Source organism: Bicyclus anynana, chromosome 14, assembly GCF_947172395.1.
Source record: "Bicyclus anynana chromosome 14, ilBicAnyn1.1, whole genome shotgun sequence".
Taxonomy (NCBI): Eukaryota; Metazoa; Arthropoda; class Insecta; order Lepidoptera; family Nymphalidae; genus Bicyclus; species Bicyclus anynana.
Window position 1 is genome coordinate 15,618,151 of NC_069096.1, and position 13,787 is coordinate 15,631,937.

Genomic DNA, 13,787 nt, shown 5'->3' on the forward strand with positions numbered 1-13,787 from the left:
AGAATTGGTACTTGTAACGAATCGTAAATCGTAATCGAGTTCGTCGGTTAAAGAACTCCATAAAAATACCTTTTTGTGTAGTTGAATGGTGTAAAAAAGGGCAAAATCTTCTAGTTTAGTATAAGATATATGACAAAACTAAGCTAGTTTTCTTCAGAAAATGACAGACCATTTTGTTCGTGAGTTTGGGTGCGATATTGGTCATTCTATAATTGGTCTGAGCTGGTCATGGCTTTGTAAATAATACACGGGTATAATTTTAAACATTTAATATTATAACTCGGATGTTTATTGTACATTTCTATAACACGATACCATACAAAGCACTTCATATATGCATGCGATACAACTCCGTACAAATATTCTACAGACATGATTTACGAACGGCCTCCAAAAAGTTTATATGTTTTACTATACACTAGGATATATACTGAGCGACATAACACTTAAAATAAATAAATAAAAAAAAATCTATATTTGTTTGAAACATTACGAGTAAGTCCCGACCGAAATTACAAGCTTTATGCTCTTTTATATTTTACCAAAAAGGACCTTCCCTAAGTTATGACAAACATCGCAAGATACAAGAAATGATTCAAAACAGGAACCACTTCACTTTTTGTTAAAAACCCCAAGTTTTATTGAAATTGACGGGTTGACAGCCTGACAATAGTTAAAAAGGTGACGTCACTCAGCATATATCTTTAATAACAGCTATATAAATAACATCAAGGTTGATTCTATACGTAGGAAATAATATATAATACGAAGTATTATTATCTACAATTATTACGTACCTAATTCTACTAAATGATACTGGGCTCTTTTTTAATATTTTTTTAAAATAAAACCAAGTGTTTTAATAGTGTTTTCGAGTCCAGCTCTAGTCTAAGGGAATGATAAAACATAACGAAATAAAAAATGTTAAAAAAATAATATAAATTTACTATTACTCCTGGGTACATACTCTTCAACTATGAACTGTGTCAATCGTAAACGATTCGATCGTATGAAAAGTCGTGAAGAGCCATAAGCAAATGAATGATTGACTTAACGATTCAATTATTTCTGTATCCGCATAATCAATGAGAACAAAATGGTGATCGAATGAGTAGCTCAGTGGTAAGTAGACAATATATTAGGTGCCTATTTTTTTTATCTTTATTGACCCGATAATTTATTGTGGATGCGTAACCTACACAAGAGCGAAAAAGAGATAACTAATGACTAAATGTAATTAATTATTAAATCTTTTTTAGACAATTTCAATGTGCCATTTTTAGATAGTAGTATGAACGATCTACCTAGTTTTTATCATACCATTAAAGATCGAATGACTGAGTGAACGATTGACACAGAACTATAGTTCTATGTCGACGTTCAACCTATACGACCTGTTTCCCCCCCGTTATAGCACGAACTGTATTGTTGCGTCGATTGAGACTTTGTGCTGTACCAATTTTAAAATTATTATTATTACTGAGATTCTACTCGTAATACATAAATATCTCTCATTTCTCTTGAAAAGAAAATGTTATTTATTACATTTATAAAAATACAGTCCAGCAAATCAAAAAAACTGTAACGTTAAATAATTGAAATATACAAGTCGTGTCACAAAAAAAGAAAACTTACGACACGCGTATATATGATACGTATACGAGATAAATGCGCATCAATAATTTTAGATAAACTATTAAAGAAATTGTCATGATTATTATTCATCAAGTAGTGTTTATCTGTTATGCATGACTTTTTTTCAAGTCGTGCGATCATTTAATCATTCATTTTGTGTAACATTTAAAGTCATTTATATAAATGACACTCTAGCTCTCACTTAATTGTAGAAATTGCTAAATGTTCTTTTTACGTGACGCGACATATAATCTTAGGTATGTAATAACCTAACTAAAGAAATCTCTCGGTAAGTGGTGCGCGAATAGTTTTATACAGAGAAAAATATGTATTTTATCTAAAACGCCTTATATCGATATAAGGTATCCAAAACAGCTAGAAGTTATCTGAAACAAAAAAAAAACAATTAAAAAATATATACATATTTTTATAGACGGTTTATATTTTTCAAAATGATAGAAAATACATCCTTTTCTTTACTGAGAACTGAATGAAAAGTCTTAGAAGTGTTGTGTGGAAACTGCTCAATATCCCTTTGCGAAAGCAATAACTTGTTACCGGCAAACCACAATAACTTGGTCCTTGCTTGCGCAGTGCAGGAGTGCGGGGTATGAAGACAGAGGGTGCGGGCGGTAACACGTCCACACGTTAATGAATGAATGAATGAAAAAATGAACGAATGGACGAATGAATGAATGAACGAGTGAATGAACGAATGGGTGAATGAAGAATGCACCAACTGTACTACCCCGGGCATTCAATAAAATCGATGTGTAATATACTCCGCTTAACGGAGTCCTCGTCCGCGCAGTATGAAGACGAAGGGGAACAAAGTCCGGATGATAATACGCTTACCAGTTAATGAATGAATGAATGAATGAAAAATGCGCCAACTGTGATTTTACGGTCATTGTATAAAACACAGTGTAAACCATCGATCTCCTATTAAAAAATGGATGCACAATCAGCGATCAAAAAACGTCCCCACTCAATGAGTGCCAAACACAACTTTTTGGCACTCATTTCAAGTAGTCGCATTGGCAAATTCAACCTTAAACTCAATCCTTAAGGTTAAATTTGCTCTGAATTTGAGATTTTATTGAATATTTGACTATATTTAAAGGCCTTTAGGTATAATTTCCTTTACCAATTCTAAAACTGTCAAAGCAAAATTGACCAGTTTTTAAGTGATATTCTCTACATGATTGTGCATCCTTTTATTATATGAGGTCAATGGTGTAAACTCTACATAACGACACTTAAGGGGCTGTACATTTTATGACGTTATAGAGAGTTGTCGCTAAAAAGAAAAAAAATGTATGAGTAAAAGTTTTTCGTCAATACACAGTGATGAGGCTCGAATACCTTCAGGTAGCAGAGCTGAATAGTCACCTCGGTCCATGTAGCGCTTAGCATCTGGTCTCGTAGAGTCCGGAGCGGCCGATGTAGCGTACCCATTTGATGACGTCATGGTCCGAATAGTTCAGCTTTGGCTCGAACACCTTCAGGTAGCGGACCTGAACAAATTAAAAAACCATTTAATATTTCAAAAATTCATCAAATGTTGGACGACATTAGCGAGTGGACCCGACTCGACACAACTGAAACACGTTGTTGAGGACAGGAAGGTCTTTCGCATACTGACCGCTAAACCCCGAAATGGCAACGCGTGATGATGAATAAAAAGCGTCAAAATAGGCTTTTTTTTTTGTATTTTTTGACATGATTACATGAAAATTTTAATTTTTAAATATGTCTTTGACAATACGAGCCAAAACGCCTGTCGGCCATGATGGTCTTAATCTCCACTGTATCATCAATGACGTCACTATAACAAATCCCTTACAAACGGAGCGTACGATAAAAATATTAGTTTAACGTCTAGTTGTGACGTCACAAAATAGACGACAGCGTTTTTGACGTTCAATAAAAATAAAACACATGATTTTTAAATTAAGTTGTATAAGATATCATAAACTTTAATTAAATAATATCGATATATTTCGGACTATTATTCCATGTACTACGCAAAATTAATATTGTTTATATTAAAGATATGAGTCAAGTACCCTATTCATCATCATCATCATTGTCAGCCGACGGACGTCCACTGCTGGACATAGGCCTCTTGCATGGACTTCCAAACAAAACGGTCTCGAGCCGCCAGCATCCAGCGGTTCCCTGCAACCCGCTTGATGTCTTCGGTCCGCCTAGTGGGGGGTCGACCAACACTGCGCTTTCCGGTGCGGGGTCGCCATTCCAGCACCTTGAGACCCCAACGTCCATCGGTTCTTCGAACTATGTGGCCTGCCCACTGCCACTTCAGCTTCGCGACTCGCTGAGCTATATCAGTGACTTTAGTTCGTCTGCGGATCTCCTCATTTCTGATTCGATCACGCAGAGTACCCTATTATCAAATTCAAATAAATGGCACCTTGAACCCGGAGGGCGCGAAGGGCACCTCGAAGCCCATGGAGATGGGTGGGCGGGTCCACTTCTTCTTGGTGTCCGTCTCCAGCAGCTCGATCTCCGCCGACAGCTGCGTCTCCTTCATACCGGCCATGCGCTTGATCCTGCCGTAGGCAAGCATTTCAACATTAAATTTATCTATTTACTTATTGGAAAGAAACATCTACAGTGTTACCAAACATGAAATAATAAATAACTAGCAGACGCTCATAGTTCCCGAGGGAAAAGGGGGATAAAATATAGCCTATGCTCATCAGGGATACTACAAATCGGCTCGGATTTTTTTTTCATTAGATCGGTTCAAAGCCTATTCAATTCAATCAAACAAACAACCGATCAAATCTTTCCTCTATAGGATGTTTTGATCATCATATTATCTTGTATGTTTTCAATAATGGACAAAACGTCACAAATTCCAATATTACAATTTGCATATTTCCCAATATTGGGTTTCGACGACAATTTTCAAGGGGCCTATTTGTTAGGACACACTGAAGTCTGGAAGATGGCTTGGAAGAAAAATCTCGACCACTATGGTTCACTACTTACATAATTTTGTTTTGTCGCCATAAATATCGTAATGTTCGAAGATTTCGACAAACCTCCTATTTTTAAAGTTAGTTTAAAATAAAAAATAAATAAAGCGCCATCTGTGTGCCTCAGGCGTAACTGCATCGCAAGTGGTTCTTAAAGTGTACAAACAGGGATTGTTTCAAAGTTCTCTAAAAACGCCATCTACCGGTAGTTTAAAGTAACAAACACTGTTTCACCATGCCTGTAGATGGCAGCATGCATATTAAAAGCTCTGCCTGATTACACTTTTCGTAACGCATTCACTAACTTACTCCTCTAGTAAAGCGTGCATATAAAGAAGTTTTACTTCAAGAGGTTATTCACCATCATTATCATCATATCAACCGATGGACGTCTACTGCAGGACATAAGCCTTTTGTGGGATTTTCAAACATCATGATATTGAGCCGCCTGCATCTAGCGAATCCCTGCGATTCGCTTTATGTCATCAGTTCACCTGGTGGGGGTCGACCAACACTGCGTTCTCCAGTGCGGGGTCGCCTCCAGCACCTCGGCAACGTTCATCGGCCCGTCGAACTAGGTACTCACTTCCACACGATGGCGTTCTCCGAGGCCTTGTACTTGGCCTTGCCCTTGAGGCAGATGAGCTGCACGCCGCTGGTGTTGAGCGGCGTGGGGATCTTCACCTCGATCTTCTGGCCCAGCAGCGACGGCTTGAAGTTGGACTTGAGCACCACCTTCACCTCCATCTTGGTGCGCCCCACCTCGCGCACCAGCGGGATCACGCGGAACGGCAGCGAGATGTCCTTCGTTGTGCGGTATCTGCCATATACAGTGGGGTGAGTACCTGATCGTTTATTTGAAGAAGGTAGGGTGACATATCTGTAAAACTTCTGGAGTAGTGGACAGAATTTACTGAGAAGCATAGGCATATATACGGGAGGGCAGGTGGTCCGTGCCCACCCTAGGATTCTGGGCTGTCGATATGGAATTGTGTTATGATACTAATAATTGACTTGATGTCAGGGGCCAGGCCCACCCTAGGACATAATCCTAGATACGCCAATGCTGAGAAGCTCAGACCAATTATAGAAGAACCAGTATTGCACCCAAATTCACGAAAAAAAATTGTCTGCCATTTTCTGTGAAAAACGAGATTTGGTATATATCTTATACTAAACTAAATAAATAAATAAATAAATAATAAATATACTTAAACAATACACATCTCTATCTAGCCCCAAAGTAAGCATAGTAGCTTGTGTTATGGGTGCTAAGATAGTTGATATTATATTAATATGCAATTATATACTATATCTAAATACTTATATAATGTATAAATACTTACAGACACTGGAAAACACTCGTGCTCATCACACAAATATTTTCCAGTAGTGGGAATCGAACCCACGGCCGTGGATGCAGAATTTGGAGATTTTGCCCGTTTTTTACACAAAAACGTATTTTTACGTAACTCTATAACCGACGAACACGATTACAACAATGAAACATCGATAATATAGAGACAGTTTTTATAATCGCAATAGATCTTTGATCATATACTTTGACAGAAAAGTAACGTCTAGGCGAGGCAGGTCCTATACGATAATTGGTCTGAGGCTGAGAAGTGTCAGCATAACTAAAAAATATTATTATATGACACATTACATTTACATAATGTGAACCTGTCTACATAAAGTTAATTCAGGCAGGATGATATATTGACATAATTTGAAACTGTCTGCTTGAAATTTACTGAGAAGCATAGGCATATATATGTCGCCGTGGAAGCTTGGCTCACTGAGGGGTCTATGGCCTCAGACCTAATAATTATCATGTTTACTCTGTAGTTATTTCGAATCGACTTATTATCTAGTAATCTAATCATTTTGCAATCAAAATACTGTTCCGTTTTGATTTAATTAATAATTAGTCTCTCAAGTAATGATGACAGTTGAAAACAGTAGAAAAGAAACTCTTTAGGTTCTGTGTTGAGATTTTGCTGTCGTAATGGTCAGCAAAATCTACGTTAATTAATTTAATAAATTTAGAATCAAGTTTTCATGTAATTAGGTTTTGATTATTTACTCTTGAAGTAATTAAGATTGTAAAACGTTACCACCATAACGAACGTGGCGGCGATCGACCAATAGCAAATGATCACGTAACTCTCATCCAATGGCATCGCGTCCCAAATGGCGCGTGGCCGGTACACTTGACTAGAGTGATTCTCCCTGCCTCGGCTCTAGTCTGCTGATTTAGTAATTCAGTTCTAATCGCGCTTTTAAGATGGAATAATCGTCTTCTATTTGTTAAGTATAGTGAAATAGTGAAGTGTTAAGTAGTGTTATTAAGAAAAGGTAAGTGATTAGTGACTTGGGCTATTAATTGGTTCAATTCTTTGTTGAGCAGCTTGAGGCGTCATGCTGCTTGTCGCGTTAGTGATTTTGTTCGATAATGTTTCGTGATGAAGTAATTATTGATCTTAAATTGTTTACTGTGGGCATGGAGAGCATGTCGGGCAGGGTTGGTGAGTGTTTACTAGTATTAAAAGGCGCCTTTAAACCACACCCAATGGTCACAAGTCCTGGGACTTGCTCGATGTACTTCCTCTACCACAACTACCAGGGTAAAATAGTAAAATTAAGAGTAGTTTATTGTGTAAGCGATTAGTGAGGTTAAGCATAGCATACCTATTGTAATTGGCAGAGCCGATGACCAAGCTTAGGTCAGCGGTTCTGTCCATATTTTTATTAATGACTCTACGATTTTCTACGACATATATATGGGAGGGCAGATACAGGATTATATTCCCTACAATCTTGCACCTCACCTCATGAGCTCGAACTCCCCGTCGGGCGGTATGAAGGAGATGGAGTGCTCCGTCTCGAACTTGCTGAGCTTGACGCACTGGTGGAACTGGCAGTCGTCGATCACCACCACGGGCTTGCCGGAGCGCGCCGGGTCGCTGTCCGTGTTGCCGGAGATGCCGCCCGTGGGGCCTGGGACACCAGCATTCTTGTGTATTGTTCAACTAGCGGACGCCCGCACTTCCGTCCGCGTGGAATTTAGTTTTTCACAAATCCCTCGGGAAATGTGAATTTTTCCGGGATTAAAAGTAGCCTATGTGCTAATCCATGCTATAATGTATACCAGATTTCAGCTAATTCGGTTCAGTAGTAGCGTCGTTAAAGAGTAGCAAACATACAAACAAAGATCCAAACATCCATACAAACATCTATACAAACTTTCGCATATATAATATTAGTAGGATTTAAAGTTACAATTTTAAACATAAAATGTAGATATTGTTACAGAGAAGAGAACCCTATTACTTCAGACATAGGGTTTATAATAAAATAAATTTCGTGGAATCAAAAAGCGTGTGGATGTTTCCAGAGTGATCTATACACATTCTGACGGGTATAAATACGCGTCGAACCGGACAATCGGAGCAGTTTCATTTCGAAAGCGAAGCGAAGAACATAAAGTGATACCAGCGATACAAGTAAACAATAGTGAACTCTGTTACAATTTTGGTTCCTATGTTTGGAAGTGTGTATTGGAATAAAGTCTCATACAAGTCACCATGTGTTTAATTCTAATTCCCCGAAACCTAGTTTGTTACAATATGTAATCATAATTTTATTTAATTTGTTACTAGCATTCAACACTTTCATTAATGTCTGAGAATTCTTTAATTATGTTATAAGCAACTTAAAATGAAGTCAGTTTACTTTCGAAGCGAAGCAACATCTAAGTGAAATCAGCTATTAAGTTTGATAATAAGTAACCTCATAATTTACCAATCACCCGCGTTTGGAAGTGTGTATTTGGAATTTCTAAAAGTGGATTAAAGTATCAACAGTCATCAGTCAAATTCTTATAATAATAATAATAATTCATTTGCTGAAACTGTGGGTTACAATGGTTCTTACACTATAGAAAAAAATTCCAACACATTTTACTGATATATCAGCGTGCAAATATTTACAGAGTTTTACAATAATTTATTATACCTACATAAAACGTCAATATTTATACATTACAAAAATTCATGTCATTCATGTACTCGTCAACACTATAATAATTCTTATTATTTAAAATGGAGAAGATAATTCGCTTAAACTTTATTAGGGGCATAGTTTTATGATTCTTGAACTCTACTTAAACATAAAATGAAACAGTACACAAATATTCTTTAACGCTTACCATTCCCTTTCCCTTTAGCCTCCATGACGATCTTGTCGTTGATGCCGAACTTGCACTCCGGCATACCAGACAGATATGACTTCATGACCACCTTGCCGGCCACGTGGGCGGACAGCACTTGACCTTGCGGAGACATCAAGAGGTTGACGTACTCCAGCACGTCCAGGAACAGTTCGTTGCGTCTATACTTTATGCCTTCGCGACGCCATCCGATTTGTCCTGTCACCTACAGTTCAAGAAGTCATTATTTCCTTGAGCATCACAATTTAAAAAAAAAATAAAGTAGAATATCTGTGCAGGCTTATTTTGGAGCTGTGAAGATAGTTCTAATCCCATAGTCAATTTGTGGGTGTACCAACTGAATACAAAAATAGACTAGTAGATCAATTAATATAACCTGCTAAATACGTATCAGGCAAAACCCATAGTTCGACAGTTATCTTAGTGTCGCCGCACACGAGCCACAGGCGACAGCCACAAACGCAGCTACAAGAAGCAAGAAGGAGCCACTAAAGTAGCTGACTTGTAGCCAGTGATCGTCATTTGTAATGGCTTTTAACCACATATTTAAGAGGTAACTAGATTTATAAAGTGACAATCCTTTGTATTGAAACCGGCGTACCCAGGGGCGTGGCTGTTTAATATTTAGTGAAAAATGAAATATGTCACCCTTACTTTAGAGTTGAATATTATTTATTCCTTTTGTCACAGAACAAAACATTGTTGACACAGAATGCTAGTACATGCGCGAACACGCTTGCGATGTTCCGCACACCCGGGTGTACACGGGCCACGCCCCCTTGCTACTTCTATTGCTAAAAGCGTTAGCTTTTAGCGTTGTCTGTTCTGTGCTTATAACCCTTACATGCTGTATCATGATCGCGCGAGTGGCGTGTGGCGGCGTTTTGTGTCGGCGTTTAATAAACTTTACCTGTGAGGTAATTTGCGCTTGCTCTTCTTTGGAGGCAGATTTGATGCCTTGTTGAGTGATGAATGTTTTTAAAACTCCCGTATCAGAGTTCTGTGGGTAACCAAAGTCAAGGATCTCTGTAAAAAGACACATACGTTATATTTTTTTATACATTTTTGACGATTTCAAAAACCCACACCTAACATTACTATAAAAAAAAAAATTGAAAACAACCTTCCAAGTGCAAGGTCAGCCTCGCACATGAAGGATCCATTACCATTATCTATAAAAACAGTAATAATATTATGTTTGTTGTTTGGGCCTCAAATTGTTAAATGTTTGTTTTATTCTATTTTTGAGTACTCATTTGATAATTTTTCATTGTTTATTATCCAATTACTTGACGCGAATGTAAATTACTTAGGGTAAATCCGCCACTGGCGCCAACAGAAATACATAAACTGTCTTAACTAACACGGTTCACGAGATGCAACCTGGCGATAAACGGACAGACAGACAGCAAAGTCTTAGTTAAAGGGTCCTTACCTACTTTTTGGATATGAAATCGTAAAAAATGTGTAAAGACAAATTACCATCGAGCAATTCATAGATGAGAACAAAGTTGTTCTTGATATTCTCCTCGGAGATCTTGCCGAAGTAGGACTGCATCACGTCTATGATCTTCAGCAGAAACTCAAACACCATGGCGGCGTTTACATTCTGCTTGGTGACTGCCGCCAGCCAGATGTTTGCGCGCTAGGGAAGATAATTTCATTCATTGGACTATCAATATGTCCATCAGTCGTGGGTTTTTCATTCATTGCTACATACCCCCCGGCCCGCGCGAAATATCGAGAGTGTTACGAACGAAGTTGCCAAGCTATAACAAACAATGGGCTTTCCAGTAAGGATAAATAATGTATAAACATAGCCAAGAAATCATTTAAAAAAATAACATATAAAATTCACTAAAAAAGTGTATTAAAAAAACCTTAATCAGTCATGGCTCACAGAAGTCAAGAATAAACTAAATTAACTCATAATCATAAAGTAAAAATTTATAATCATTTGTTTAAACATGTTTTACATTAAATAGAAATATAATACTGAAAAAGGTAGAAATCCTACAATTTTGCAAATTTTTATTAGTTCCTACAATAATACAATAACTAGGCATAGTTAGTAGTATATAGTTAATAGCATAAATTAGTTCCCATGAACTCTTGGCTTGGAAGCTGGCAGCAACACGAATAAACATATCACCCTTTGCCAAGACAGTAAATCTTAACTAAAATAAAATAGGTCGCAGGAAAATTAAGGTATCAGTGTTTTAGCTTACTGCCTAATGATTTATAGTACATACAAGTAGGCTTACGCTTAACTACAATTATGCCTGATGTTCAGCAAAGGTCAAAACTCATTATTATGCCTCACTTGCGCCTGGTCACCTCGCCTTCTGCTCACCAACACTTTGGATGACCAAGAGCTAGTAGGCATATTAGGGTAGGTATTTGAGGCAAGTGGAAACCTTTTCTATGATACCTATTCTATATTTATGAAAAATAGTCAAGTCAACCATTCAATCAATTCATATCAAGAGAAATTTTAAACTTGACTCAAACACCTGATCAATGCCCACCAGTTGTCAGACATTCAAAGTGATGTAAAAGTTCCTGAATAGCGACTGGCCGGGTGACAGCAAGCCTTTGCCAGATGGAGGTCAGGGTGATACGTATCTGTCCTGTGCCTGAGGCATATTAGTGAGTTTTGAGTTTAAATCAAGCAATCTTGCATGGAAAATGCCTTTTCACTCTGCCTTACATAGTATTTATTTTATCAACAGACTAACACAAACTAATTGCTGAATAACTAACAAACTAATAAATCACCAATGATTTGATGTAGACAAAATATGATAGTGTTGAAATTGTATTGTATTCTAAAGATAACAGATAATTTTAACTCAGAACTCAAAATTATATGTTTTCATACATTTTTCATCAGACACATACAATCACATAAATAGGAATTTCTCTTCATAATTAGATTATGGCTACAAGTCATAATCTATTGATAATTAAAAAAAAATTGCTTAATTTTCTTTACACAAGAGAAATTCAAGCTTTAAGTTTAGTTGTGTTTTAAAAATTTTCAGGCCATTGATATATTATAAATTATCAACACTAATATTTTAAAGAGGAAAACTACTAAAGCATTTTGAAAAATTCTTTCACCAATAGAAAGATACATTATCAGAGAGTATCATAGTATAGTATTTTATTTATTATTTTCATAGGAATGGGATCTATTCAGATGAAACCATGGAATTCTCCTAGTAATCTATGAAGTGAACAAACAATACCTTGATATGGAAGAAGGAAGTGCGAGCAATATTAGTGACGGGCGAGCGCACTTGCTGACGTGCGTGGATCACATTGACTCTGAATGCGTCCACAGCATTGCGTCCAATGTCATCCCTGTACACACGGGATATGAGCACTTCCCCCTTGTGGTTGTAGACAAATAGGCCACCAATCATCTTGATGTCAGCCTATTTACTGGAAACAAACAAATTATATTAAATATAACTGTGATAGCCCAGTGGATATGCCTTCGATTTGGGCAGGCATAAGTATGAATCCGGTCCTGGGCATGGACCTCCAACTGAAAGTTGTGTATTATGAAACTAAAATGTCTCAAATGGTGAAGGAAAAACATCATGAGGAAATCTTCATACTTGAGAATTTTCTTAATTCTCTGCGTGTGTGAAGTCTGCCAATCTGCATTGGGTCAGCGTTGTGGACTAACCCTTCTCATTCTGTAAAGAGACTCATGCACAACAGTGAGCCAAAAATTGGGCTAAAGATGATATAATATGAAATAGGCCTCACTGACTTATGACTTTTATTTATTCCTTAACAACTCGTGACTGCAATCACAGCTGATCTTAATCAAACAACTTAAACATTGAATGGGTAGATTTCTTACAGCCATATTTTATTGCAATATTAAATAGAAATAATATTTTTTGTAGTTATTAAAAAAAATTGCAGTTGTTTGACAGTTCAGTTCAGTTGTAGTTGTAATTAATAGTGACAAAATGTTTTTCAAAAATATTTCTGTCACTTTCTAGATATAGATGCATGATATTTTAGATGGTTTGGGCATGTTGAGAGGATGAATGATAGGATACTAACATAAAAATATGGTTGAATTGAGAAACCTCCTCCTTTTTTTGAAGTCGGTTAAAAAGGGAATTTTGCAATTTTTTGCAAATGGAAGGTTAAGGCGAACGTTCCTGGACTACATCTAGAGTACCAGGATGAAAGCCAGGTCCAGTACACTAATGACGAACTTATAGGAAAGGATTGATAATAATGGAAGAAACCAGGGAGATATGCATGAATAGTGCAGGACGTCTTCCTTGCGGGACTGAGCCGATTGAGAGGAATTATGAACTTGTATCAATGTGGGTACATTGATCATAATCTCTCTCAGGAAAAAATATTATCATGAAACTATACAGAAAGACGTATCTCTAAGCTTACATACAAGAAAATATAAGCCATAAGCTTATTACGATTGTGTAAGTAGCACGATATGACTATATAATCAATAAATAAAACAGGATGTGATCAATAAAACGAAACCGATACGTTTAGAAAAAATGAATAACTACATGAACAATGAAAAAATTACTCACATGGCTTAAGAACAACACATCGATCTGTTGAATTGTCGTCTTTTTACAAAATCAACGCTTTAATTACTTTCATTTTTATGCAGTTTTGCAAAATATTAATGAAATGAAACCGCCCCCAAAAAGAAACGTCAGTCACGTCAATAGCAAATCCATTGATTAAAGAATTATAGAGCATAAACATAATCCATTGATAGAAAATAGACAATGAATTGACACCTAAATGTAGAGCTTCGCCTTAAATATAAAGATAAAGATTACTACACATTAAGCTTAAATGAAAAACTAACTGGACTATTCGCATTACAACTGTTTTATGTGAAGTAC

At 36.9% G+C, this 13,787-nt stretch overlaps 1 protein-coding gene across 2 annotated transcripts; it reads right to left on the reverse strand.

The window, feature by feature from the left end:
* Nucleotides 1-254: 254 nt before the first annotated feature.
* Nucleotides 255-13,624, reverse strand: LOC112045025 (AP-2 complex subunit mu). 2 transcript variants are annotated; one of them, XM_024081062.2, is made up of 10 exons: nucleotides 13,464-13,624; nucleotides 12,123-12,318; nucleotides 10,354-10,516; nucleotides 9,782-9,897; nucleotides 8,851-9,076; nucleotides 7,472-7,640; nucleotides 5,227-5,460; nucleotides 4,070-4,208; nucleotides 3,028-3,152; nucleotides 255-2,021 (listed from the first exon to the last, which is right to left on the reverse strand). In XM_024081062.2, exons 2-9 carry the CDS (start codon nucleotides 12,297-12,299, stop codon nucleotides 3,045-3,047), a joined length of 1,332 nt encoding a protein of 443 aa, XP_023936830.1. In that variant the 5' UTR covers nucleotides 12,300-12,318; nucleotides 13,464-13,624; the 3' UTR covers nucleotides 255-2,021; nucleotides 3,028-3,044. The 2 variants fall into 2 exon arrangements, with proteins under 2 accessions (XP_023936830.1, XP_023936831.1); XM_024081063.2 differs by having other exon boundaries at nucleotides 3,001-3,152.
* Nucleotides 13,625-13,787: the final 163 nt, after the last annotated feature.

Bases quoted from the DNA above. Each gene is read 5' to 3' on its own strand.
- LOC112045025 (XM_024081062.2), bottom strand. From the start codon at position 12,299: ATGATTGGTGGCCTATTTGTCTACAACCACAAGGGGGAAGTGCTCATA. The intron at 9,898-10,353 runs GTAATTTGTCTT...GTCTTTTTACAG, and splicing joins CATCTATGAATTGCTCGATG to AGATCCTTGACTTTGGTTAC. The intron at 3,153-4,069 runs GTGCCATTTATT...TAATTTGTTCAG, and splicing joins TCGCGCCCTCCGGGTTCAAG to GTCCGCTACCTGAAGGTGTT.